Source organism: Uranotaenia lowii, chromosome 2 (genome assembly GCF_029784155.1).
Source record: "Uranotaenia lowii strain MFRU-FL chromosome 2, ASM2978415v1, whole genome shotgun sequence".
In the NCBI taxonomy this organism is placed as follows: Eukaryota; Metazoa; Arthropoda; class Insecta; order Diptera; family Culicidae; genus Uranotaenia; species Uranotaenia lowii.
In genome coordinates this window covers 361553355-361580202 of record NC_073692.1, presented here as the reverse complement: position 1 = coordinate 361580202, position 26848 = coordinate 361553355, and the positions used below count along the sequence as shown (strand labels likewise).

The following is a 26848-nucleotide window of genomic DNA, read 5'->3' as shown; positions in this document are numbered from 1 at the left end:
GAGACCACTGCAAGAGGCCAATGATCTCTCCTCTAACGACTCGAGATCTTGGCTCCGCTTGGTTTGGCTCGAGGCCCTCTCCATTATGCCCGTCCGTGTTCCGAATCGAGAGCAGCTTATCCTGGACACGCGCCTGTCACAGCACACGTCCGGGGATTTACGAAAAACTACTGCGATGATTCCCGGCAAAAACGTCATCCCACACCGACTCGAGTGACTCACCCGCCGACGACGTGAAGTCACCCTACCCAAGAGTATTTCGCGGCGAAAATACTCTTCCCCCTACGAGTTTAACTGCGAAGAAGGTCAAGTCTTATCCCCGCAGCTTCCCTCGTAGGGAGCGCGTTCTACTCAGATACTCCGCGGCGGTGGAGGTATCCTACACAAGGTTCGCAAAGTACCTTACAGTAAAGTCTTATCTTTGTATGCTTTACTGAAAGGATCGGACGCACACTACTCAGGTGCTTCTGACGAAGGAGTCACCCTACACCGGTCGCGGACTGGTGCTGCAATTCCAAATCCTCTGCAGGGTAGTAATGATCCGGGTGAACCCATCGCTGACCACGCGCCAAATATTGGCATCCTCACACATCATCCGCACGATGTTGTCGGCTTTCGTGTCTGGCCCGCAGGCAGCAAGCATGTTAGCACGTACCCCTTCGAACCTCAGACAGTTGAACACTACGTACTCATGTGTCTCTACTGTGTCACCGCAGGTTGTGCAGAATGGCGAGGCCACATGTCTAAACCGATGCATGGTGGTACTGCTTAAAGTATACGTGACCAGTCAAGGACTATGTCATGCAGAAATCCACATCTCCATGTCTCCAGTCCATCCAGGATCCGATGTTAGGGATCAAGTGCTGGGTCCACTGTCCACGTTCCGAGCTGTCCCACTGGTGTTACTAGTTGGACATCGAGGCCTCTCTGGCATGTTTCCGCACATCAGGCATGTGCCTGTGCTCGCAGCAGAAGATATCTTCCTCTTGCAAGACCGAGATGGGCATGACCCCCGCCACAACATCAACAGCCACATTACTCACAAGTTCATCAGCCGCTGCACACTGCAGAGATTTTGCAGGTTACATTGCCTGCTTATAGCTGCCGCTCCGTACCGCAAAATGGACGAGGTCACACTCGCCAGGACTTTCCTTCAGCTGCAGCGGATCGCCAAGTTATTTGACATGGCCCGTGAGAGGGCTGCCATTGCCGCTCTTTTACAGGCGTAGTCGACGTGGTCCGTAAAGTTCAGCCAGTCGTCGATCATCACCCCCAGGTACTTGATCGCACGCTTGGATTCGATTGCGCACGGTCCACCTGCAATCGTCCCTGATTGTACTGAAATCAGGTTGATGATCAGCACCATCTCGGTCTTGTGGTGAGCCAGACGAAAGCTCTTGGAGCGCATCCAACTTTCCACCTTCTCAATAGCTACTGTGGCGAGTAGCTAGACTTCTCCGGTTGATGGGCCCGATGCCAGGAGAACCACGTCATCGGCGAATCTCACAAATCTCTTTTCCGTGGGGAGAAGCAGTCTCAGCAGTTCGTCGTAGACAATGTTGCACAATACTGTGCCAAGTATCGATCCTTGTGGAACTCCTGTCGAGACACTAACTGTTTCCAGTCCCTCGCTGGTCATATCCTGTAGTTGGCGGTGACGGAAGTAACACTTCACCATCCTATAGATATATGCCGGAATCCTCATATGAATGAGAGACGACGCAATCACTGCCCAACTGACGCTGTTGAAGGCGTTCTTCACGTCAAGGGTGACCACTGCGCAAAACCGGTCTCCTCTCCTTTTCTTCAGTCTGGCTTCATCTGCCCCTTCGACGACACGTCGAATGGCATCCACCGTACTGCGGCCTTTTCGAAAACCGAACTGTTTATCTGATAGGCCGTTCGCACTTTCGGCGTAGAGCTGGATCCTGCTCTGTACCACCTTCTCTAACACCTTTCCAGCAGTATCCAGAAGACATATCGGGCTTGTCCGGTTTTGGCAGGAGCACCAATCGCAGCCGCTTCCACACGTCTGGGAAAACCCTATCATCCACGTACTGTTGCAGTGAAGACCGGAATGTTTCAGGATGTTACATGAGCGCGGCCTTCACTGCTACATTAGGGATGCCATCCGGTCCCGGGGCTTTGTTCAACTGAAGGGACTTAGCGATGACGTGCAGTTCCTCCAGCGAAATCTGCTGCTCCTCACTTATATCCCTGTCGTATGGGACCCTCGGCCATGTTACTTTTCCGTGCTGCGGGAACAGCTCGTTTACGATCTCTCGCAGTTTGTTCGGACACGATTCCTGTGGCACAACACCGCTCCGCGTTTTGGCCATGACAATCAAGTAAGCGTCGCCCCAGGGGTTGTCATTGGCGTCCTCGCAGAGATCCCTGAATCATGCCTTTTTGCTCACCTTGATTGCCCTGCAGAGGGCAGACCTGGCAACTGCGTAGGGCACTCTTCGAGGCACTGTCATACCTCTTCTACCTGCCCGCGTACGTGTGTCCACTCGATACCGGACCGCAATAGGTGAGCGCATTGTTTACCGTCCAGTTGCTCGTCCTGCCCGGACTACTGAAGGTGACGTCATTGATGGACTCGCTCCCATTCCTGTGGTAGGTCCTTGTATCACCTACATTCCCCAGGTCTACGTTCACCCTATCCAGATGATGTACCCTGGAGCTTGTAAGGTGACTACTCCATTCGGTGGCCCACGCGTTGAAGTTTCCGAACACAACCCACAAGGTCGTACATACCCGCCATTGTCACCGCTAGCTCCGCAGGGGTCTAAAGGTCCTGAAGCTCCGGGAAGCTTAGGAGTTCCTCGACTTGAGCGAAAGAATCTCCGCTGTCTACAGGCGTCCTCACCGGCTCGGCGAGTTGCCTAGCCGGCGAGCGCCTTAGCCCTCTCCTGATTAACGGATATGGACAATCGTACTTCTCCGCCAAATTTGCTTCCATCCGCTTTTTATTTTTGTTGATGTTAGAGTTCATATTTGATGTCACGAGTCGCGAAGTAAATATACAGTCGACTGCGTCAGTGACCTGCTTATCGCAGGAAGGACTGGAATACTGAGTGGGGTGTGTCCTGGTGCCCCACAGGAAACCGTTTGGGACTGGCGTGACTTAACGACCCACCAGCCTTCCAGGTACATCGGCACGGTTCAGCGTTATACCTTCACCAAATGGAGTCTGTTTCTAATAGTTGTTCCATGTTTTTAGTCCGAATTCATATGCAAGGGTCATCATGAGAGGGGGAGGGGGGTGGGGTTGTGTAGTTCCCTCGGCCGTTCATCTGCAATAATGCAAACACGTATTCACTCTGCACCACGGGGAGGTGGAACTACTTTACGGTCTTACTTTTTTTTTTTTAGTTAGTAACCACGCACAGGTGGTAAATCCCGGTTTACGGATTGTATTCCAAGGCACGGCGAGCCACCGCGTCCCCCAAGTTTGCTACTCTGGGTCCTTGGGTAAAATGGGAAGACTTTTGATATATTCCGTGTATACCCCCTACTCCCTAAACTCCACCTGGGGCCGCAGACCTGGTTCCCACCTCGAACTGTTTAGTACACTATGCTTCAATAGTGGGAGGACTATTCGCGCTAATGCGCTCCAAGGCAATACTCATTAACGAGACCACTTTAAGCAAAACCTCTCCTCCTTACGACTCGACGCCTGAACTCTCCTCTAACGACTTGAGAACCGACATCTCCTCGCAGTGACTCGAGATTCCCACACAAACCTCTCCTCTCCGCGACTTGAGGCCTGATCTCTCCTCTAACGACTCGAGATCCGACCCCTCCTCGCATCGACTCGAGGCTACCTCTCCTCTGCACGATTCAAGGCCCGATCTCTCCTTTAACGACTTGAAATCTGACTTCTCCTCGCAATGATTCGAGGTGACCACTTGTACCCCTCCTCTTGTTGATAAGGGGCCTGATCCCTCCTCTTACGACTCGAGACCCGACCCCTTATCATAAAGACTCGGGGTTGACCACACAAACCTCTCTGCCTGAAGGTTTGAGACCTGACCTCTCCTCTAACGACTCAAGTCCCGACCTTTTATCTTCATGGTTCGAAGTTTGCCACATTGCCCGTCGTGTGCCTGATCGAGAGCAGCTTATCCTAGACTCGCGCCTGTCACGGCACACGCGCGGGACTTAACGCAACGACTCGGATGGTTCCCGACGAAGACGTCATCCTAATCCGACTCGAAAGGCTAACCCGGCGTCGAGAGCCACTCTATTCGTGGGTATTACCCGAACGTGGAATAACCATTTCCCAACGATTTCCACTGCGAAGAAGGTCATGTCTTATCCCCGCAGCTTCTGTCGTTGAGAACCGCTCTACTCGGATACTCCCCGAAGGTGGAGCATCCTACGCACGAACGCGGCGCACCCACGGCATCCGCTACGCAGAAGTTATTGTCTTATCTTTGTAACTTCAAGCCGTGGGGTGGGACGCACTCAACTCAACAGCCCCCCGTCGATGGGGTCAGTCTACTCCGACCGTTGTCCGGTCTTCTTTATCCCCCTTGGCTGGCAACCCTAGGATTTTTGGCCCGCGGAGTTTCCTGCCCGTTGTGTGCCAGATCCAGAGCAGCTTATCCTAGACTCGCGCCTGTCACGGCACACATTCGGGACTTGGAACGCTACGACTCGGATGTTTCCCGACGGTGACGACATCCTACACTGACTCGAGAGGCTCGCCCGGCATCGAGAGCCTCTCTACCCGTGGGTATCCCCCGACAGTGGTTAACCCTCTTACCTCGAGATCCACTACGAAGAAGGTAAAGTCTTATCCCCGTAGTTTCCCTCTTAGGAAGCGGCACTTCTCGGATACCCCCCGACGTTGGGGTATCCTACACACGTTCGTGGCGCACCCCTGACCTCCACTACGCAGAAGATGATGCCTTATCTTTGTAGCTTCGATCAAGGGATCGGACGCACACTACTCAGATGCTCCCCGTCGATGGAGTCATCCTACACCGTTCGCGGACTGCCGTTGGTTCCAGCTTCTCTGCAGGGCAGTCATGATCCGGGTGAACCCATTGCTGACCGCATGCCAAGTGTTGGAATCCACACACATCCTCTGTACAACGTTATCTGCTGTCTTGTCAGGTCCACAGGCGGCAAATATGGAAGTACGTACCGCCGCAAACCTCGGACAGACAAACACCGCATGCTCGGGTGTTTCCTCTTCATCACCACAATCTGGGCAATATGGCGAAGCCACATGTCCAAACCGGTAGTGGTACTTCATGAAGCATCCATGACCAGTCAGGAATTGCGTCATATAGAAGTCCACTTCACCGTGCCTTCTCCGATCCAGCTTCCGATGTGCGGGATCAGACGATGGGTCCACAATCCTCTCGTTGAGCTGTCCCACAGATGCTGCCAGTTGGACATCGAGTCCTCATTGGCGAGATCTCGTACATTGGGCGTGTCTTTGTTGTCGTAGCAATAGACATCCTCCTCAAGCAAAACCGAGATGGGCATAACACCCGCTACTACACAGGCGGCTTCGGACGACATGGTCCGGTATCTGCTGATAACCCGCAGGTTCATCCGCCGCTGAACGCTGCTTAGTCGCTGCAGGTTACAGCTTCTTCCCAAGGCCTGCCTCCAGGCCGCTGCTCGTACCGCAAGATCGATGTGGTCACACTTCCCAGGATCCGCCTTTTGCTGCTTTGGATGGCCGAGGAGTTCGGCATTATCCGTGTGAGTGCGGCCGTGGCCATTGCCGCTCTCTTGCACACGTTACCGACATGGCTCGTAAAGCTGAGCCTGTCGTCAAACATCACCCCTAGGTACTTGATTTTGCGTTTGGACACGATATTACACGGGCCAACGGCAATGGTACCTGTTTGGGGTGAGATCAGGTTGGTGATAAGCACTGTGAGATATAAGAGGAAGAATCATGGCAAATGTTTAATAAAGTCAACCAATGCAACTGGCACCACTATTTGCCAGCGTTGTTAGACCTGTCATGATTGATATCTTTCTCGCTCGAATCCTCTCCCTCCCACCAATGGGCATTCGCCACAAGCCCATCGTTCATCAGTCTCCTCGTGTGTTGTGCGCCAGAACGGTCGTGCGCTCTCGCCGCACTGCCAGAAACCGAAAAGACATCGATCGGATAAAGCAATTCCGGGTCGAAGTGCTGGTGCTCCGGAACGAGCCCCACAAGCACCATCTCGGTTTTGTGGTGGGCTAGACGCAGGCACTTGGAGTGCATCCAGCTTTCCACTGCCTGGATAGCTACCGTGGCCAGTAGCTCAACCTTTGCTGTTGAGGAGCCTCTCGCCAAGAGGACTACATCATCCGCAAATCCTACGAGTTCAGCTCCCGATGGGAGGCTCGTTCGAAGAAGTTCGTCGTAAGTGATGTTCCACAGAACCGGGCCGAGTATTGACCCCTGTGGAACACCCGCCGAAACCTCTCGTGTTCGCAAACCCTCGCCGGTCATATACTGCAGTTGGCGATTGTGGAAGTAACTTTCCACAAGCCTATACAGGTATGCCGGGATCTTCATTTGGATGAGCGACGACGGAATCGCTGTCCAACTGACACTGTTGAAGGCGTTCTTCACATCCAGAGTGACCACCGCGCAAAAGCGGAGCCCTCTCCTCTTGGTCAGCCTGGCTCTGTCCGCTACTTCGATGACTGAGCGGATGGCATCTACAGTGCTGCGACCTCGATGGAAACCAAACTGTTTCTCCGAGAGTTCGCCCTCGCTTTCCGTGTATCTCTGAAGTCGGTTCTGAATCACCTTCTCCAGGATCTTACCCGCTGTATCCAGTAGACAGATCGGCTGATAAAGTCTGTTTCATTTAATATTGGAACACAAACAATTGCGTGTAGTTCAGTCATTTATTAACGAATTCATAATTTGTTTTTCATACAAGTGTAGCATTTTCTTTACTCTTTCATAAAAAAAAATTAAAAAAATTATTCATTGCTGTTTCGAAGAAATTCTCGTACTTTTCCCGTAATACGGCACATTAGGCGGCGCACACCCTTTTCGTCCACCGTTTTGGCGATTTGATTCCACCAGTTCTTCATTTGAGTCATGTTCCTAACAAGTTTTCCCTTTGCCTTAAGCCTCCGCTTCGTGATTGCCCAGTATTTCTCTATCGGCCGGAACTGGGGGCAGTTTGGGGGGTTGAGGTCCTTCGGTATTACGCTGACCCCGTTCGTTGTGTACCATTCCATAACCGTTTTGCTGTAATGGCAGCTTGCGAGGTCCGGCCAAAACATTACTGGACGGTCGTGGGCACGAATAAACGGCAGAATCCGTTTCTGTAGGCACTCTTTTTTGTAGACTTCTGATGTCATTGTCTTGTCAGTGAGAAAGACTTTGGTTTTCTGTCCACAACTGCATATCCCCTGCCAAATCATGTACTTGCGGGCGAATTTATCCGCAAACACGAACTTAAATTTTGCAGGTACATCCCCCCGAGCCGTCGCCAAATAAAATTTTTGACCTGGGATTTGCCCAAAGTCCGCCTTCACGTAGGTCTCATCGTCCATCAGAATACATCCGTCGAACTTGGTCAGCACTTGGTCGTACAGCTTTCGAGCACGGATTCTGGCCACATTGTTCTGCTTCAACGTCCGATTTGGCTGTTTGCTGGCTCGGAATGACCTTATTCCTTCCCGGAGACGAATTTGTCGCACCGTACTGTGAGCGGCCTGGAGCTTATTGGCCAAATCGCGGTCTGAAAGATTGGGATTCCTCTTGCCGGCCTTGATGACTTTCCCACGCAGTTTCCGGTCGACAGTTCCACTCCGACGCTTCGAATGCGGCTTCCGAGCCGTCGTCAATGTTTCCTTGTACTGCTTGATAACACGCCATACGGTATTTCTGGGCATTTTAAGCTGTTTAGCTAGCTTCGATGCCGACAACAATGGATTTTCAAGAAAACTGTGCACAATTTGATCTCTCCGTTCGGCTTCCATGGCGGTTGTTTACAAAATGCTATCGTTTGGTGTCAGACATAAATACATGGTGAAAGGTAATGAATTTCTCGACACGTGGGTGAAAAAAGTTTCCAAATCCGTCCACTAGGAGCGCCACAATGAGCAAAAGAATTTATTCCAATATTAAATGAAGCAGACTTTACGCCGATGGGTCTCCTGGACGCTTACCTGGCTTTGGCAGAAGGACGAGTTTCTGCCGTTTCCACGTGTCAGGGAACACCCGTTCCGTCACGTATTCGTTGCAACGATGTTCGGAACATATCGGGCAACTCCCTGATCGCGGCCGTCACTGCGACGTTCGGAATGCCGCTCGGTCCGGGGGCCTTCCTCGGTTGGAGAGACTTGGCGATCTCGCGAAGTTTTTCCACCGTTATCCGCTCTTCGGCGCTGGTGTCCCAGTCATACGGGACTGTTGGCCAGCGGGTAACATCGTGCTGTGGGAACAGCTCATTGATGATGACTCTCAGTTTATCGGGCCACGTTTCAGGTGGTGCACCCCCACTTTCGCGGTCTGACTGCACCAAGTATGACGTGTAGTTCTCTTGGCCGTACGCCTGTAGGTGTCGAGTCTGTAGACACGATTCCACTCTGCGCCACGGGGAAATCCCTAGAGATCTGGGGAAGATGGGGGGGGGGGGGGGAGGGGGTGAATCCAAACGAATTGACATCTGGTCCGAGCGTCCAGGTTTTTAATCCGGATCGTCACCTCTTTACAGATGACACGTGCCTCAACCTTTTCATCAAAAACTTTGGCCGCTTTGGCCATGAAGATTCAACTGGAGTTTCCCGTGCCGGTGCGGGTTCGACGGATTCTCCGAACGTTATCACCGAGATCGGCGAGGTTCTTGCCGGTACGCATCTGTCTTAAGACAGTTTGGCTTTTTTTTCGTCTCCGCGTCCCTGCGCCTCCCATTTTTACGCGACAGAGACAGTACAGTCATCTAGACTGTACTGACTCAGACGTGGGGTAGGGGGTATCTCACAGGCGCTTCCCTCTTGACTCAATCGACCTATCCAGGCTTATCTGATTGGTCGAGAAGGGTCTTCCTAGGGAATTTGGATCGGGTCTTCCTCGACCCAAGAAAAAAACCTCCTCAACCTCCTCCTCAAAATCGCAGACCAGAGGAGCTTTTACGGATTACACAATTGTGGGTTAACTGGTCACTATCTCCTTTGTGTATATCTTAACGATATATCGTTCACTGAACTACTGCATTGTTTACGTCAATTGACAGATGAAGGTGAGAGCTAATGTATCCACAAAAAATCTACTCAAAAATCGTCAAAAACAACCCGACATACTCTGAAATTTTTTGCATTTTTTATGGGTCATACTGTAGATTGTTGGTCTGGAGTGCTTAATTTGTGCTAAAAGGTTTTTTTTCTGTGACTTTTGAGTACGTCTGTAAAGAAGTATTGCTGCAACTTAATATTTTTTCAACTCGCTAGAGGTTCAAAAAGAAATAACCTTTTTTTTAAAGTCACTTTCAAAAGCAACAAAACTTCAAACTTCCAAATATGTTAGGTGTACTCTAAAAACTAGATGATGGTTAAAATATAAACTTAAGCTTGAAACGAGTACATTTTGAACCGTAATAACAAGTACTTGCCACGCAACAAGCCGGCAACACGTGTTGGTATGAATAAAATTATTGAACTATTTTGGTACAATTGAAAATTGCTGAGCACAGTAAATAGATTAAAAATAACATTGCTCGCTGATTGCATCACGCAGAATTGTCTCTGGTCTGAAATCGCTAGATTCCAACAGTATGGAACCGGTACCACATTGTTCAACAGGTCATCGGAAGTGGAATTCCGTGACCGCAGAGTGGGCCCGATAAAAATTCCGTCAACCTAGGAAGGAAGGACACCCTCTGGTGGTTGTGGAGGAATGAGTTGAAGGGAAAAAGCAATTGTACAATATAATGTAACTGACACCCTTCCATGGCTTCCTGGCCTAATCCGGTCCGGTGTGGAACGTTTTACTTTTAGCTATTCAAACTATTTTGATGACTTTTACACCGACGCTCGGGCGGGGACAATCGCTGCCCCGCAGTTGCAATCACTAGAATGGTTCAGAATTGTAGGGTATCGCTATTAAAATGACGATAGGCTGAATCGTTTGGATGTAAACCGAAGTTTCGGATAAGATTTGTTTTCCGATATGAAACTGCTGCTATCGGCAGCAGTCAGAAGTCTACATCCGATGTCAAACGACAACACATTTGAACTCACGCCTAGTAAAATTTGGTGGAGCCAGCCTATCGGTGCCTATCAGTCGAAAGCAATCAGCGTGAATCGGCGTCGTAAAAAACCCAAAAAACTATTCCGCAAACTCAAACGTCCTATACACGAAACGAACTAAATATACGGCTGTATATTTAGTCAAAGAGGTAGGATACCAGACCGGTTGAAGACAAGGACAACTCAGGGCGATAACGAAAATTTCCGTTCCTAGGGCCTACGCGATAGGAATGACGACAACGATGAGGCGCTTTGGTTGAATTTAAGGGATCAGAAGGGTGGTAGAAAAAAAACTAGAACCAAACAAAACTGTGACACTGGTGACTGGTCTTGGCCAATAAAATCGGATTAGGGTTAGGCTTATGGGTTGGTCCGGGTTGGGGATCATCAAAGGACGAAGACAAAGACCAATGTCAGTTGAGGGTGGTTTGTTTTTCTTTTCTCCATTTCAAATTTGGAATGGGCCGAACATCTAAGCTCAATGGGAAGATTTGTGCCAGATAGATAAGCAGATAAATTGAAACGTCATCACTATTGGCAAAATGAAACTTGTGTAACAGAAAATTTCATCACGTATGGCGACCGTCAAAAATATTTTAAGCAGATGAACTTGGAAGTCATTATTTTTTTCTAAATAATAAGTGTTAACAACAGAAATTCTTCACGTATGGCGACCGTCAAAAATTTGTTTGTTAAGCTTCATCATGGCTTATTATTAGTTTTGAAGTCGGAACCTGAGTTTGAAGTCTCAGTTTGAAGTCAAGGTCGATAATCAAAAATTGAAAATATTTTGCATTTCTATAAATTATGCCATGAACATTTTTGTTTTCTGTTAAAAATTTGAATCACAAAAATTTCGAAATAAAAATAAAACAATTTATTCTTTATCATTTAAATTGAAAATCTTCATGAAGACTATTTCTCCTCTTCTTTCTCATTTCCCCCCGAAACGCATTCGTTCCCAGTAACAGGTGTGTACATATCGCGCATCGAGGAAGGTTCGTTGGCCGAGCGGGCTGGCCTGAGGCCCGGGGATTCAATTCTGGAAGTCAACGGAACGCCCTTCACCTCCATCAACCACGAGGAGGCGCTCAAGGTAAGTAGCGGATCGCGCGGACCGTGTACGTCAATCGATTTAAATTGTTTTTCGTTCACAAATATTACGAATTACTTACTAATTACGTTTCATTTCTCACCAAGCGCGTGTTGGCACTGAAGAGTGTTTTGATTTGTAAATGTATCTCTAATTGGTTCACAAATCAGATGAGTTTTGTCTTTCTGTTTTCTATGAGTTTCGAAACACACAACGTTTTTTTCTGGATTTTTTTCAAATGCATTTGCATGAAAGCGAACTTCAATTGCCAAGATTTCCTCCCATTATCGGGAAGCTTTTCCAACTCTGATTGTTTGCTTATGCTGAGTGTTATTTTGTTCGATTGAAGCAATCAGTGTTTGAAGAGTTAAATGACTTTGATATTTTTCTGTACATGTACCATCGATATTCCTCATTAGAATAAACCTGTTCTAGGATGAGGAATACGTTTCAAGACTAATTAAAAACAAAAGAAAAAGAAGAAGGAAAACCTTTGGCAATAGAATGATTCTTTACTATTTTCCCAGTAGAATTTGCTACACTTATTCAACCTTTTATCTACATGCACTTTCAAGCACTTTTTTCCTTGAATATTCACAGTTTCTATTAAAACTTTTTTGTGTGAACTAATCATTTTATTTTTTTTTATGAATTTTCAAATATCGCTTGAAAAGAAGAGCAGAGTGAGATATCTCTTATCAAACGCAAATCAAAAATAATCATGGACAAATACTTCAAATAAACAGATTCAATTTCTTCCAGTTCAATAGGCTTGTCAGTCTGTGTCGACGAACTGAAAAACTGACAGACAAGCTGACAAGCTGACAGACAGACAGACTGACTTACAGACTGACTGACGGACTGACTGACAGACTGACTGACAGACTGACTGACAGACTGACTGACAGACTGGCTGACAGACTGACTGACAGACTGACTGACAGACTGACTGACAGACTGACTGACAGACTGACTGACAGACTGACTGACAGACTGACTGACAGACTGACTGACAGACTGACTGACAGACTGACTGACAGACTGACTGACAGACTGACTGACAGACTGACTGACAGACTGACTGACAGACTGACTGACAGACTGACTGACAGACTGACTGACAGACTGACTGACAGACTGACTGACAGACTGACTGACAGACTGACTGACAGACTGACTGACAGACTGACTGACAGACTGACTGACAGACTGACTGACAGACTGACTGACAGACTGACTGACAGACTGACTGACAGACTGACTGACAGACTGACTGACAGACTGACTGACAGACTGACTGACAGACTGACTGACAGACTGACTGACAGACTGACTGACAGACTGACTGACAGACTGACTGACAGACTGACTGACAGACTGACTGACAGACTGACTGACAGACTGGCTGACAGACTGACTGACAGACTGACTGACAGACTGACTGACAGACTGACTGACAGACTGACTGACAGACTGACTGACAGACTGACTGACAGACTGACTGACAGACTGACTGACAGACTGACTGACAGACTGACTGACAGACTGACTGACAGACTGACTGACAGACTGACTGACAGACTGACTGACAGACTGACTGACAGACTGACTGACAGACTGACTGACAGACTGACTGACAGACTGACTGACAGACTGACTGACAGACTGACTGACAGACTGACTGACAGACTGATTGACAGACTGACTGACAGACTGACTGACAGACTGACTGACAGACTGACTGACAGACTGAGTGACAGACTGACTGACAGACTGACTGACAGACTGACTGACAGACTGACAGACTGACTGACAGACTGACTGACAGACTGACTGACAGACTGACTGACAGACTGACTGACAGACTGACTGACAGACTGACTGACAGACTGACTGACAGACTGACTGACAGACTGACTGACAGACTGACTGACAGACTGACTGACAGACTGACTGATAGACTGACTGACAGACTGACTGACAGACTGACTGACAGACTGACTGACAGACTGACTGACAGACTGACTGACAGACTGACTGACAGACTGACTGACAGACTGACTGACAGACTGACTGACAGACTGACTGACAGACTGACTGACAGACTGACTGACAGACTGACTGACAGACTGACTGACAGACTGACTGACAGACTGACTGACAGACTTACTGACAGACTGACTGACAGACTGACTGACAGACTGACTGACAGACTGACTGACAGACTGACTGACAGACTGACTGACAGACTGACTGACAGACTGACTGACAGACTGACTGACAGACTGACTGACAGACTGACTGACAGACAGACTGACTGACTGACTGACAGACTGACTGACAGACTGACTGACAGACTGACTGACAGACTGACTGACAGACTGACTGACAGACTGACTGACAGACTGACTGACAGACTGACTGACAGACTGACTGACAGACTGACTGACAGACTGACTGACAGACTGACTGACAGACTGACTGACAGACTGACTGACAGACTGACTGACAGACTGACTGACAGACTGACTGACAGACTGACTGACAGACTGACTGACAGACTGACTGACAGACTGACTGACAGACTGACTGACAGACTGACTGACAGACTGACTGACAGACTGACTGACAGACTGACTGACAGACTGACTGACAGACTGACTGACAGACTGACTGACAGACTGACTGACAGACTGACTGACAGACTGACTGACAGACTGACTGACAGACTGACTGACAGACTGACTGACAGACTGACTGACAGACTGACTGACAGACTGACTGACAGACTGACTGACAGACTGACTGACAGACTGACTGACAGACTGACTGACAGACTGACTGACAGACTGACTGACAGACTGACTGACAGACTGACTGACAGACTGACTGACAGACTGACTGACAGACTGACTGACAGACTGACTGACAGACTGACTGACAGACTGACTGACAGACTGACTGACAGACTGATTGACAGACTGACTGACAGACTGACTGACAGACTGACTGACAGACTGACTGACAGACTGACTGACAGACTGACTGACAGACTGATTGACAGACTGACTGACAGACTGACTGACAGACTGACTGACAGACTGACTGACAGACTGACTGACAGACTGACTGACAGACTGACTGACAGACTGACTGACAGACTGACTGACAGACTGACTGACAGACTGACTGACAGACTGACTGACAGACTGACTGACAGACTGACTGACAGACTGACTGACAGACTGACTGACAGACTGACTGACAGACTGACTGACAGACTGACTGACAGACTGACTGACAGACTGACTGACAGACTGACTGACAGACTGACTGACAGACTGACTGACAGACTGACTGACAGACTGACTGACAGACTGACTGACAGACTGACTGACAGACTGACTGACAGACTGACTGACAGACTGACTGACAGACTGACTGACAGACTGACTGACAGACTGACTGACAGACTGACTGACAGACTGACTGACAGACTGACTGACAGACTGACTGACAGACTGACTGACAGACTGACTGACAGACTGACTGACAGACTGACTGACAGACTGACTGACAGACTGACTGACAGACTGACTGACAGACTGGCTGACAGACTGACTGACAGACTGACTGACAGACTGACTGACAGACTGACTGACAGACTGACTGACAGACTGACTGACAGACTGACTGACAGACTGACTGACAGACTGACTGACAGACTGACTGACAGACTGACTGACAGACTGACTGACAGACTGACTGACAGACTGACTGACAGACTGACTGACAGACTGACTGACAGACTGACTGACAGACTGACTGACAGACTGACTGACAGACTGACTGACAGACTGACTGACAGACTGACTGACAGACTGACTGACAGACTGACTGACAGACTGACTGACAGACTGACTGACAGACTGACTGACAGACTGACTGACAGACTGACTGACAGACTGACTGACAGACTGACTGACAGACTGACTGACAGACTGACTGACAGACTGACAGACTGACTGACAGACTGACTGACAGACTGACTGACAGACTGACTAACAGACTGACTGACAGACTGACTGACAGACTGACTGACAGACTGACTGACAGACTGACTGACAGACTGACTGACAGACTGACTGACAGACTGACTGACAGACTGACTGACAGACTGACTGACAGACTGACTGACAGACTGACTGACAGACTGACTGACAGACTGACTGACAGACTGACTGATAGACTGACTGACAGACTGACTGACAGACTGACTGACAGACTGACTGACAGACTGACTGACAGACTGACTGACAGACAGACTGACTGACAGACTGACTGACAGACTGACTGACAGACTGACTGACAGACTGACTGACAGACTGACTGACAGACTGACTGACAGACTGACTGACAGACTGACTGACAGACTGACTGACAGACTGACTGACAGACTGACTGACAGACTGACTGACAGACTGACTGACAGACTGACTGACAGACTGACTGACAGACTGACTGACAGACTGACTGACAGACTGACTGACAGACTGACTGACAGACTGACTGACAGACTGACTGACAGACTGACTGACAGACTGACTGACAGACTGACTGACAGACTGACTGACAGACTGACTGACAGACTGACTGACAGACTGACTGACAGACTGACTGACAGACTGACTGACAGACTGACTGACAGACTGACTGACAGACTGACTGACAGACTGACTGACAGACTGACTGACAGACTGACTGACAGACTGACTGACAGACTGACTGACAGACTGACTGACAGACTGACTGACAGACTGACTGACAGACTGACTGACAGACTGACTGACAGACTGACTGACAGACTGACTGACAGACTGACTGACAGACTGACTGACAGACTGACTGACAGACTGACTGACAGACTGACTGACAGACTGACTGACAGACTGACTGACAGACTGACTGACAGACTGACTGACAGACTGACTGACAGACTGACTGACAGACTGACTGACAGACTGACTGACAGACTGACTGACAGACTGACTGACAGACTGACTGACAGACTGACTGACAGACTGACTAACAGACTGACTGACAGACTGACTGACAGACTGACTGACAGACTGACTGACAGACTGACTGACAGACTGACTGACAGACTGACTGACAGACTGACTGACAGACTGACTGACAGACTGACTGACAGACTGACTGACAGACTGACTGACAGACTGACTGACAGACTGACTGACAGACTGACTGACAGACTGACTGACAGACTGACTGACAGACTGACTGACAGACTGACTGAGAGACTGACTGACAGACTGACTGACAGACTGACAGACTGACTGACAGACTGACTGACAGACTGACAGACTGACTGACAGACTGACTGACAGACTGACTGACAGACTGACTGACAGACTGACTGACAGACTGACTGACAGACTGACTGACAGACTGACTGACAGACTGACTGACAGACTGACTGACAGACTGACTGACAGACTGACTGACAGACTGACTGACAGACTGACTGAGAGACTGACTGACAGACTGACTGACAGACTGACTGACAGACTGACTGACAGACTGACTGACAGACTGACTGACAGACTGACTGACAGACTGACTGACAGACTGACTGACAGACTGACTGACAGACTGACTGACAGACTGACTGACAGACTGACTGACAGACTGACTGACAGACTGACTGACAGACTGACTGACAGACTGACTGACAGACTGACTGACAGACTGACTGACAGACTGACTGACAGACTGACTGATAGACTGACTGACTGACAGACTGACTGACAGACTGACTGACAGACTGACTGACAGACTGACTGACAGACTGACTGACAGACTGACTGACAGACTGACTGACAGACTGACTGGCAGACTGACTGACAGACTGACTGACAGACTGACAGACTGACTGACAGACTGACTGACAGACTGACTGATAGACTGACTGACAGACTGACTGACAGACTGACTGACAGACTGACTGACAGACTGACTGACAGACTGACTGACAGACTGACTGACAGACTGACTGACAGACTGACTGACAGACTGACTGACAGACTGACTGACAGACTGACTGACAGACTGACTGACAGACTGACTGACAGACTGACTGACAGACTGACTGACAGACTGACTGACAGACTGACTGACAGACTGACTGACAGACTGACTGACAGACTGACTGACAGACTGACTGACAGACTGACTGACAGACTGACTGACAGACTGACTGACAGACTGACTGACAGACTGACTGACAGACTGACTGACAGACTGACTGACAGACTGACTGACAGACTGACTGACAGACTGACTGACAGACTGACTGACAGACTGACTGACAGACTGACTGACAGACTGACTGACAGACTGACTGACAGACTGACTGACAGACTGACTGACAGACTGACTGACAGACTGACTGACAGACTGACTGACAGACTGACTGACAGACTGACTGACAGACTGACTGACAGACTGACTGACAGACTGACTGACAGACTAACTGACAGACTGACTGACAGACTGACTGACAGACTGACTGACAGACTGACTTACAGACTGACTGACAGACTGACTGACTGACAGACTGACTGACAGACTGACTGACAGACTGACTGACAGACTGACTGATATATTGTCTGGTTCTTCGGCAAAGTGTCAGCTTGAAGATTTTTTAGTTTTTATTTAACTTCAATGTGTTTGATGCTTTGTTTTAAGAAATTCCGAACTGAAACTGACTCTTTTTTCCACAATCGTGTGAAAATTTTTGATTCGCATTTGATGCCTTCAACCTTTCCAAAAAAAAACAAATTCGTTTGCCTTTCTCCATTTTAAGTTTTTACAAACAAACAGATTTCAGATTTCACAGATTTCACCGAGATTAAGTGTGAGTTGGGCGGCTACTGCTTTAGGAGGAACTTTACATCCACATTCATTTGCATTTCAAATTGCTTCATTTTCTCACACTTCCTCTCCAAAAGGATTTCTTAAGCCTCGAAGGACTTTTCAAACCCAAAGGTTTATCCAAATGGATTGTGTGTGTGTGTTTGGGGATGTTTGTGGATCTACATAGCTGTGGCATTGCTGAGTTGCTGATAGTGACACTCTTTTATTGGAAACTTTAAAAAAGATGGTGCTCTAGGGTGGAAGTTTTTCTAAAATGTACTTTCTTGGTGTAAAAACAAACATTTGGATTCAAGATTTTTTTTTAATTTGATTAACGTTCAGCGAAAAAAAAAACATTTTTTAAACTTTAGTTTTAAAATTTTCAAGCTTCCTTTCATAAAACTAAGTAAATCCTATGACACCCTAAACTGATGGAAAAAAAACAAACGACAAATTTCCAGCTTCTCGGCAATTCCCTTTGCTGCAAAACACACTCTCTTACTTGGCGATGCAATTGACGTGTCGTCGTCTCGGTCGATGGAAGTGAAAAGTATTCTTTGAGTCTCGAGGCACCAATTTTCCCGAGGCCTGGGAGCTGTGGTGGGCTCTATGTAGGAAGACTTTGCTTTGCCGGAAGTTGAGTAGACCACCAGACTTCCCCGGCCTCAAATAGTGGAACAACCGGATTCCGCAAAACATTCTCCGGCATCAAAGTTTACCGGATGGGAAGAGAACCATCATCTCCCTGTCAAGCCCACCCGGATTGGGAGCAAAATGTTCAAGCCCACCAGGAAAATCTTCCCCGGCATTATGTGCAGATTATTGCCGAAGACGACGACATTTCCTCGGGATGAAAATTTGCAGCGGTTTGTGTTTGGCGCTCCCTGGTAAGAAAGCTATTTTATGATAATCTTGGCCTCAGACGGAATTTTCTGCGGTAGGCAAAGAAAAACTGTGGTGGAAAAAGAGAGAGAGAGAATGCACTTTAAATAGGACGGATAATACTTATTCCAGTGCAGTAGTAGGACGGTGGCTTATGAATGCTATTATGCTAATTTTGTGTTTATTTCTTTAGACATGGGAACTGAAATCGCGGAGAAAAACTAAGTAACTCAAAGGTGCTATAACCTTTTTCAAACTAATTTGAATACCAAATTAAAGTAATAAAGAAGCTCAAAAGATCAGAAGACAATTCCAGTAAATTCGTAATGAATTAGACTTAAAAAATGTAATGCAAAAGTCTCTCAGTATTTTCAATCTATTCTTAAATCAGTCTGTTATTTAGGCTGTCAATCAGTCAGTCTGTCAATTAGTCTGGTAAAAAATCTATCAGTCTGTCAGTCAGTCTGTCAGTCAGTCTGTCAGTCAGTCTGTCAGTCAGTCTGTCAGTCAGTCTGTCAGTCAGTCTGTCAGTCAGTCTGTCAGTCAGTCTGTCAGTCAGTCTGTCAGTCAGTCTGTCAGTCAGTCTGTCAGTCAGTCTGTCAGTCAGTCTGTCAGTCAGTCTGTCAGTCAGTCTGTCAGTCAGTCTGTCAGTCAGTCTGTCAGTCAGTCTGTCAGTCAGTCTGTCAGTCAGTCTGTCAGTCAGTCTGTCAGTCAGTCTGTCAGTCAGTCTGTCAGTCAGTCTGTCAGTCAGTCTGTCAGTCAGTCTGTCAGTCAGTCTGTCAGTCAGTCTGTCAGTCAGTCTGTCAGTCAGTCTGTCAGTCAGTCTGTCAGTCAGTCTGTCAGTCAGTCTGTCAGTCAGTCTGTCAGTCAGTCTGTCAGTCAGTCTGTCAGTCAGTCTGTCAGTCAGTCTGTCAGTCAGTCTGTCAGTCAGTCTGTCAGTCAGTCTGTCAGTCAGTCTGTCAGTCAGTCTGTCAGTCAGTCTGTCAGTCAGTCTGTCAGTCAGTCTGTCAGTCAGTCTGTCAGTCAGTCTGTCAGTCAGTCTGTCAGTCAGTCTGTCAGTCAGTCTGTCAGTCAGTCTGTCAGTCAGTCTGTCAGTCAGTCTGTCAGTCAGTCTGTCAGTCAGTCTGTCAGTCAGTCTGTCAGTCAGTCTGTCAGTCAGTCTGTCAGTCAGTCTGTCAGTCAGTCTGTCAGTCAGTCTGTCAGTCAGTCTGTCAGTCAGTCTGTCAGTCAGTCTGTCAGTCAGTCTGTCAGTCAGTCTGTCAGTCAGTCTGTCAGTCAGTCTGTCAGTCAGTCTGTCAGTCAGTCTGTCAGTCAGTCTGTCAGTGAATCTGTCAGTGAATCTGTCAGTCAGTTTGTTAGTCAGTCTGTCAGTCAGTCTGTCAGTCAGTCTGTCAGTCAGTCTGTCAGTCAGTCTGTCAGTCAGTCTGTCAGTCAGTCTGTCAGTCAGTCTGTCAGTCAGTCTGTCAGTCAGTCTGTCAGTCAGTCTGTCAGTCAGTCTGTCAGTCAGTCTGTCAGTCAGTCTGTCAGTCAGTCTGTCAGTCAGTCTGTCAGTCAGTCTGTCAGTCAGTCTGTCAGTCAGTCTGTCAGTCAGTCTGTCAGTCAGTCTGTCAGTCAGTCTGTCAGTCAGTCTGTCAGTCAGTCTGTCAGTCAGTCTGTCAGTCAGTCTGTCAGTCAGTCTGTCAGTCTGTCATTCAGTCTGTCAGTCTGTCAGTCAGTCTGTCAGTCAGTCTGTCAGTCAGTCTGTCAGTCAGTCTGTCAGTCAGTCTGTCAGTCAGTCTGTCAGTCAGTCTGTCAGTCAGTCTGTCAGTCAGTCTGTCAGTCAGTCTATCAGTCAGTCTGTCAGTCAGTCTGTCAGTCAGTCTGTCAGTCAGTCTGTCAGTCAGTCTGTCAGTCAGTCTGTCAGTCAGTCAGTCAGTCAGTCTGTCAGTCTGTCAGACAGTCTTTCAGTCAGTCTGTCAGTCAGTCTGTCAGTCAGTCTCTTAGTCTGTCAGTTTGTCAGTCAGTCGGTTTGTCATTCAGCCTGTTATTCTATCTGTCAGTCTGTCAGTCTACCAGTTGGTTAATCAAAAAATAATGCTGTCAGTTGAACTTTAAGTCGGTTTAAGATAGTCCGTTTTGCTATTCCTTATAAATTGATGGATTATTTTAATTAAAATCAAATTAAAGCCTGCAACTTCCAATCGGCTTTCAATTGATAGCAAAACGAAAGGAAAAACCATCGACATAAATCACAGCATGACCTCCGTTCGGTACAAAATCGGTTAGTGTTTCCGTTAGCTTTGTACAAGCATCTACGCCCATTGGCCTCCGTCCGCCTTCGACAACATTGAAAGACTTTTTTTTGCTTCTTACCAGTCCCCAAAATTCCAGCTCGAGCATCGAAACCGGAACAAACATAATCCATTTAGTGTCGGAACAATTACATACAGAATTAAACTCCCTTTCTCATCCGGTGGGAAAAGAGAACTTACTGGCGACAAGTCGCCGGAGGAAATGGTAAAGTTTTTTTCCCCATTATTGGTGGAGTAAAAGAATCGGGGAAGGAAGGGGAGCTTTTGCTTGTTGCACTTAACGAGTAGGTACCTACTTTCTCTATTTGCTTCTCTGTCTCCGGTGTCCTTTTTCCGGAGCTGCTCCTGTTATTTGATACCATTTTGGCAACGTGCTCTGGGACCTTGGTCTAGGTCCAGCCAAACATTTGCCATAGAAGCAGGGATTTGTCAAATACTTGGTTTGGCCGTAAATCTTCTATTTTTTCTGCTTTCGTTTTTTCGTTCCGTTTTCCCAATCCTGTTGGGGGAGAAACCAAAACTTAGTCCAATCCCCGAGGAGTTAAAACGTATGCAAAGTAATTACGAATTGTTTCTTGTCACTGCGGAATGCTCGATAAAATTGGTTCAAAGATTCGATTGAAATGAAATTTTGTTTTCCGCATTGCAGAATGAGATTATCAGTTTTTCACTAATGTTACTTAAGCCTGTACTTCGAAAGGACAGTTTCATTTAATTTCTAATTTTACATTTGTTGAGTTTCTTGGTCTTAAATTCGTAGTTTTTGAGTCCTTTTAGTTTGTTTTGTAGAAATCTGCTTTTCTTCAACATTTTCAAATTTCGGCACCTCAAATCACCTTTTATTCTTCGAAATTTCTTCGTGTATTCTGCCAGTTTTCTTCCACTCGGAACTCGGTCTTCCCTCCAAACCTATCTCTATCTATTTCTGTCCTAGTTCTATTGCCATGTTTGCTTTTTCTTGTTTCTTTTTCCACCGTGTAAAAAACCCCGGTGGTAATCACTGTAGAGATGTGTGCAGATCCTGAAATCGTCGCGGCAGATCAGCATGACGGTCCGAGCGCCTCCCGGTTCAGCGAGTTCGATCATGAACAGTTCGGCGGCTCCGCTTCATGGCTTTGGGCCGCCTCCGAGTGTTGTGGGCAGCACCAGTCGACTGGCGGCAGCCGTGGCCGATCCGTTGGGGACCTCGCTGGTCGGCGGAGTCATCGGAGGTCCAGCATCGGCTGTGATGGCAGCTGGGGGAGGTCCCGTCTATCCGCCGCCCCCGAACCGGCAAACCTGTTCCTGGATGGACCGACAAGGGAGGCCGGCCTCGCCCCCCTACGAGTACGGCGGGCGGAGGCCGGAACGGAGGGATCGGTGAGTACATTACAGTTAGCGTTGATTTTGTTTCTTCAAAACTATTTATCAAAATTTGTTGGAGTCATTTGGTGTTTATAATCTTTGAACTTTTATTAACATATCGTCAAGCTTGTCAGAACTTTTCTTCCACGTACCCGGCCGGGCCGTGCAAATCGAGCTATTTTATCTTAAAACTTGGTTAAATTCGGGTATTTGAACTCAAAATTTTCAAGCAAAAATAAAGGCAACATCCGGACTTATCTAACACAACATACATCTAAAGAGTGGTTTTGACCGTATTGAGTCCGAAGATGAGAGAGTCTCAGCCTTTCCTGGGATCGGATAGTTCTTAGAGGAGCATTAAACGGTAGAAGTGATAACAGTTCTGGACAATCCACGTTATTCTGCGAGATGTCGAAAATGGAGAGTCGTTGTAAGAATACGCGCCTTGATGCCAGGCAGCGTCGGTAGATTAAGTAGCGAGCAACGTTTTTCCTAAGCGGAAGTTCAAGGGCGTCGTTCCAAGGTAGCTGGCGTAGAGCGCATCTGACGAAGCATCGTTGTACTCTCTCTATTTTTTCGATTATACCGCCTGATATGGTGCCCAAATTTGCTCTCCAAATTCGAGAATGCTACGCACAAGGGCACAATACAGTGATTTCAGACTGTAGAAGTCACTAAAAAACTGCGTGTTCCGTCGTATGAAGTCAAGAACTGCGAAATTTTTGGCTATTGACCTGAAAATATGCTGGGAGAAGCTGAGCTTGTTGTCTAAAGTGATACCAAGGTCTTTGAGGACCGATGTGCGATTCAAGTTAATCGTTGACATTTTGTACTCGGAAGTGATGGGACTTTGTTGTCGAGTGAACGAGATGGTGATACAGTTGGCAGTATTCGGAGTCATGTCGTTTTGATGGCACCAATCTAGCAGACTGTCAATGTCCTTTTGGAGAGCGCAGCAGTCGACTAACGAAGAAATTGTTCGGAAAATTTTGAGGTCGTCGGCGTACAGCGGTTTTCTGACTTAAGAGTAGCATTCAAATCGTAGATTAAGAGGAGCAATATCAGTGGTCCCAGGTGACTTCCCTGAGAAAATCCCAAGGTAATTTTGAAAGGTGTCGAGTAAACAGAGCCAAGTCGAACGAAAGCAGCTCGGCCTACATGATATGAGGTTATCCAAATGCAGAGCCAATCATTAAGATCCAATCGCCGCAATTTTTTAACAGCCAAAACATGCGGTACCTTGTCGAAAGCCTTACTCAGATCTACGTACACGGCGTCAACTTGTTTATGTTTATCAAGCCTGTCAACTAATTTCGATACGCACGTCATGAGTTTAGTGGTAGTCGATCTTCTTTTCATGAACCCATATTTATCTTCAGAGATTGTATGTCGCACAGTTTGGTACAGCACATCATAAACGAGAAACTCAAAATTTTTCGGAAAACAGCTCAGAATCGATATTTCGCGATAATTTTCCGCTCGGTGTATGTTTCCAGCTTTATGAATTGGAGTAATTGAAGCAGTCTTCCACATCCTGGGAAATACAGCCTCCTCTAGCGATTTGTTGAAGATTATCGAGAGTGGAAAGGCTCGATTTTCCCTAAAAAGACGATGTCTAAATTTTGAATTCTACACGGGTGACGGAAAGTGCTAAGTTTTAACAGATTAGTTGGACGTTGTTGGCCGCTAACCACTTCAGGGCTTTTTTCCGCAGTGGCTTGAGATGAAACCTGGCCGAAAACATCTCGGAACCTATCGTTGACATCAACTTCCTGATAGATAGTGCCGGTTGTGACTAAAATTCTACCTTTATCTGCACATCAGAATATCGCCTGCCCAACTAGATTTTTTGTCAGATCGCTTCTCCTTCTTGTCGCCTCGTTAAGATCTTGAATTTAGACATCGTCTTAAGCGATTTGAGACTCCCTTAATGTTTTTTTTTTTTGTAAATTCTTTATTTGAAACGGCTCGTACCTTTAGGCTTTAAGCCAAACTCGTTTTGTTTGATTACAATTGTGCTTATAGCTAGTTCACTTTTAAAGCAAAAAGAAGATAGATAGGGAAATATGAAAATAAAAAGAATTATAGACGAAGATCAATAGCTTTTAGGAAAAGGTATATTTCAAACATATAGTCCAAGTCTATGACAGCCAGCATATCTCTCACTGGAACATAGGGTGGTTTTCCTCGGGCCCGAAGGGAGTCTATCAAATTTGTTCTAGCGACAAGATGGACCTCGCACGACCAAACAATATGCTCGATGTCATGGTAACCTTGGCCGCAACTACACAAATTGCTGCCAGCAATATCAAAACGATAGAGTACCGCGTCTAAGGAATAATGATTGGACATGAGACGGGAAAATATACGAATAAAATCTCGACTCAGGTCCAATCTATTAAACCATGGTTTAAGGCTTACCCTTGGGATAATCGAGTGCAGCCACCGACCCAACTCATCGTCGTCCCATATGCGCTGCCAGTTGACAAGAGAGTTTCTTTGAACTAAAAAGTAAAATTCGTTGAAGGCGATTTCACGCTGATACGTGTCGCCTTCCATCGCCCCCACCTTTGCCAGAGAGTCTGCCTTCTCATTACCCTCTATCGAGCAATGGGAGGGAACCCAAACAAAGGTGATGGTAAAGCGACGTTTTGATAAAGCACTCAAACTATCCTGTATCTTCTCGAAGAACAGAACTCAGACTATCCGTTACAATAAAGTAGTGCCCAACTGGCCTTGAAGCGATACTGTCCAAAGCCCAATGAATTGCTGCTAACTCTGCTATATACACAGAGCATGGTGACTCGAGGCTGTAAGAGGCGCTAGATATTTCGTTGAACACTCCAAATCCTGTTGATTCCTCTATAAGTGATGCATCAGTAAAGTACATTTTATCAGCATCGACGTGTCTATATTAAGCTTCGAAAATTCTTGGAATCAGAAGTGGACGATGCGGATCCGGGATTCCACGAATTTCCTGCTGCATGGACAAATCAAACTGGACAGAAGAATCCTCGTAGTCTGGGATACAAACACGAGCGGAAGAATACGAAGAAGGGTTTACCTGCATTGTCATGAGGACATGGTATATAGACATAAATCTGGTTTGAAAATTTTGCTCAAGAAGCCTTTCAAAATTTACAATAACCAATTGGTTCATGACCTCACACCTGATGAGGAAACTCCCTTAATGTTAATTTGTGGTAAAATTCAGCAAAAAAAGAGCAAAGATATTTAAACTGGGGATCGTTTTGAAAGATATGCCATACGAAGCTTCGAGGAATTATTTTAGCTGCCCTGCAGGTGTGTAAATGAATTATTTGTTTGAAAAATCATTGTAGGCATCTTTCTGTTTTAAAGTGTATTTATGTGTGAAAGTCACAAAATAAAACTCAGTTAAGATTCCAGTCGACCAAGTCAAAATTGGCGAGCCTTTCATTTGACCCCTGCCATCAGATTTTGTACAGGCACCTTATCCACTTTCATCGCCGCAGATCACCAGTTTGCTTTAAGGTGCTCTTCGCTGCTAACATTTTTTGGGTCTTGTTAATTTTTGCTAAACTAATGTCCAATATTTTTCGATTGGGCGAAGTTCTGGCATGTTGGCAAGGTTCTTATCCTTGGGCACATCCTGAATGTTGTTAGCGGCATACCACTCCATGGTTTCTTTTCATAATGGCAGGATGCCAAATCCGGCCAAAACAGTATAGACAAGTCATGTTTCTTCAGAAAAGACAGCCAACGCTTTTGAAGACACTCTTTCACGTAAATTTTCCCGGTTGCAACGAAAATGTCGCTTTCCAAGCCGCAGATACCCAGCCAAAAATTTGGTAGGTACATCCTATGATATACGTACATCTATGTCGACACTAATCATCGTATATGACGTAAGAAAAAATCAAACACCTACCAAAAGTGGAGGCGATATTAGGAGTGTATTCGAAAAAAGTGGAACACTTTTTTGTGAAAAATAGCTGTTTTTCTACTGGTTTTGTGTCTCCTGGAACTTTCCTGATTTTTCTTGATCTTGCCCAAAAAATTTGTCATTAAGTTTTTGTATTGAACG

At 47.0% G+C, this 26848-nt stretch overlaps 1 protein-coding gene across 12 annotated transcripts in view; it reads left to right on the top strand.

The window, feature by feature from the left end:
• Positions 1 to 26848, top strand: part of LOC129747966 (whirlin) — a 427024-nt gene that overhangs the window by 174165 nt on the left and 226011 nt on the right. For 9 of the 12 annotated variants that reach the window (XM_055742407.1, XM_055742406.1, XM_055742405.1 and 6 more), the window contains exons 6-7: positions 11202 to 11332; positions 22445 to 22797. In XM_055742407.1, coding sequence (XP_055598382.1) covers positions 11202 to 11332; positions 22445 to 22797 — 484 coding nt within the window. The remainder of the gene's footprint in view (positions 1 to 11201; positions 11333 to 22444; positions 22798 to 26848) is intronic. The other 3 variants (XM_055742403.1, XM_055742401.1, XM_055742402.1) reach the window with 3 other exon arrangements.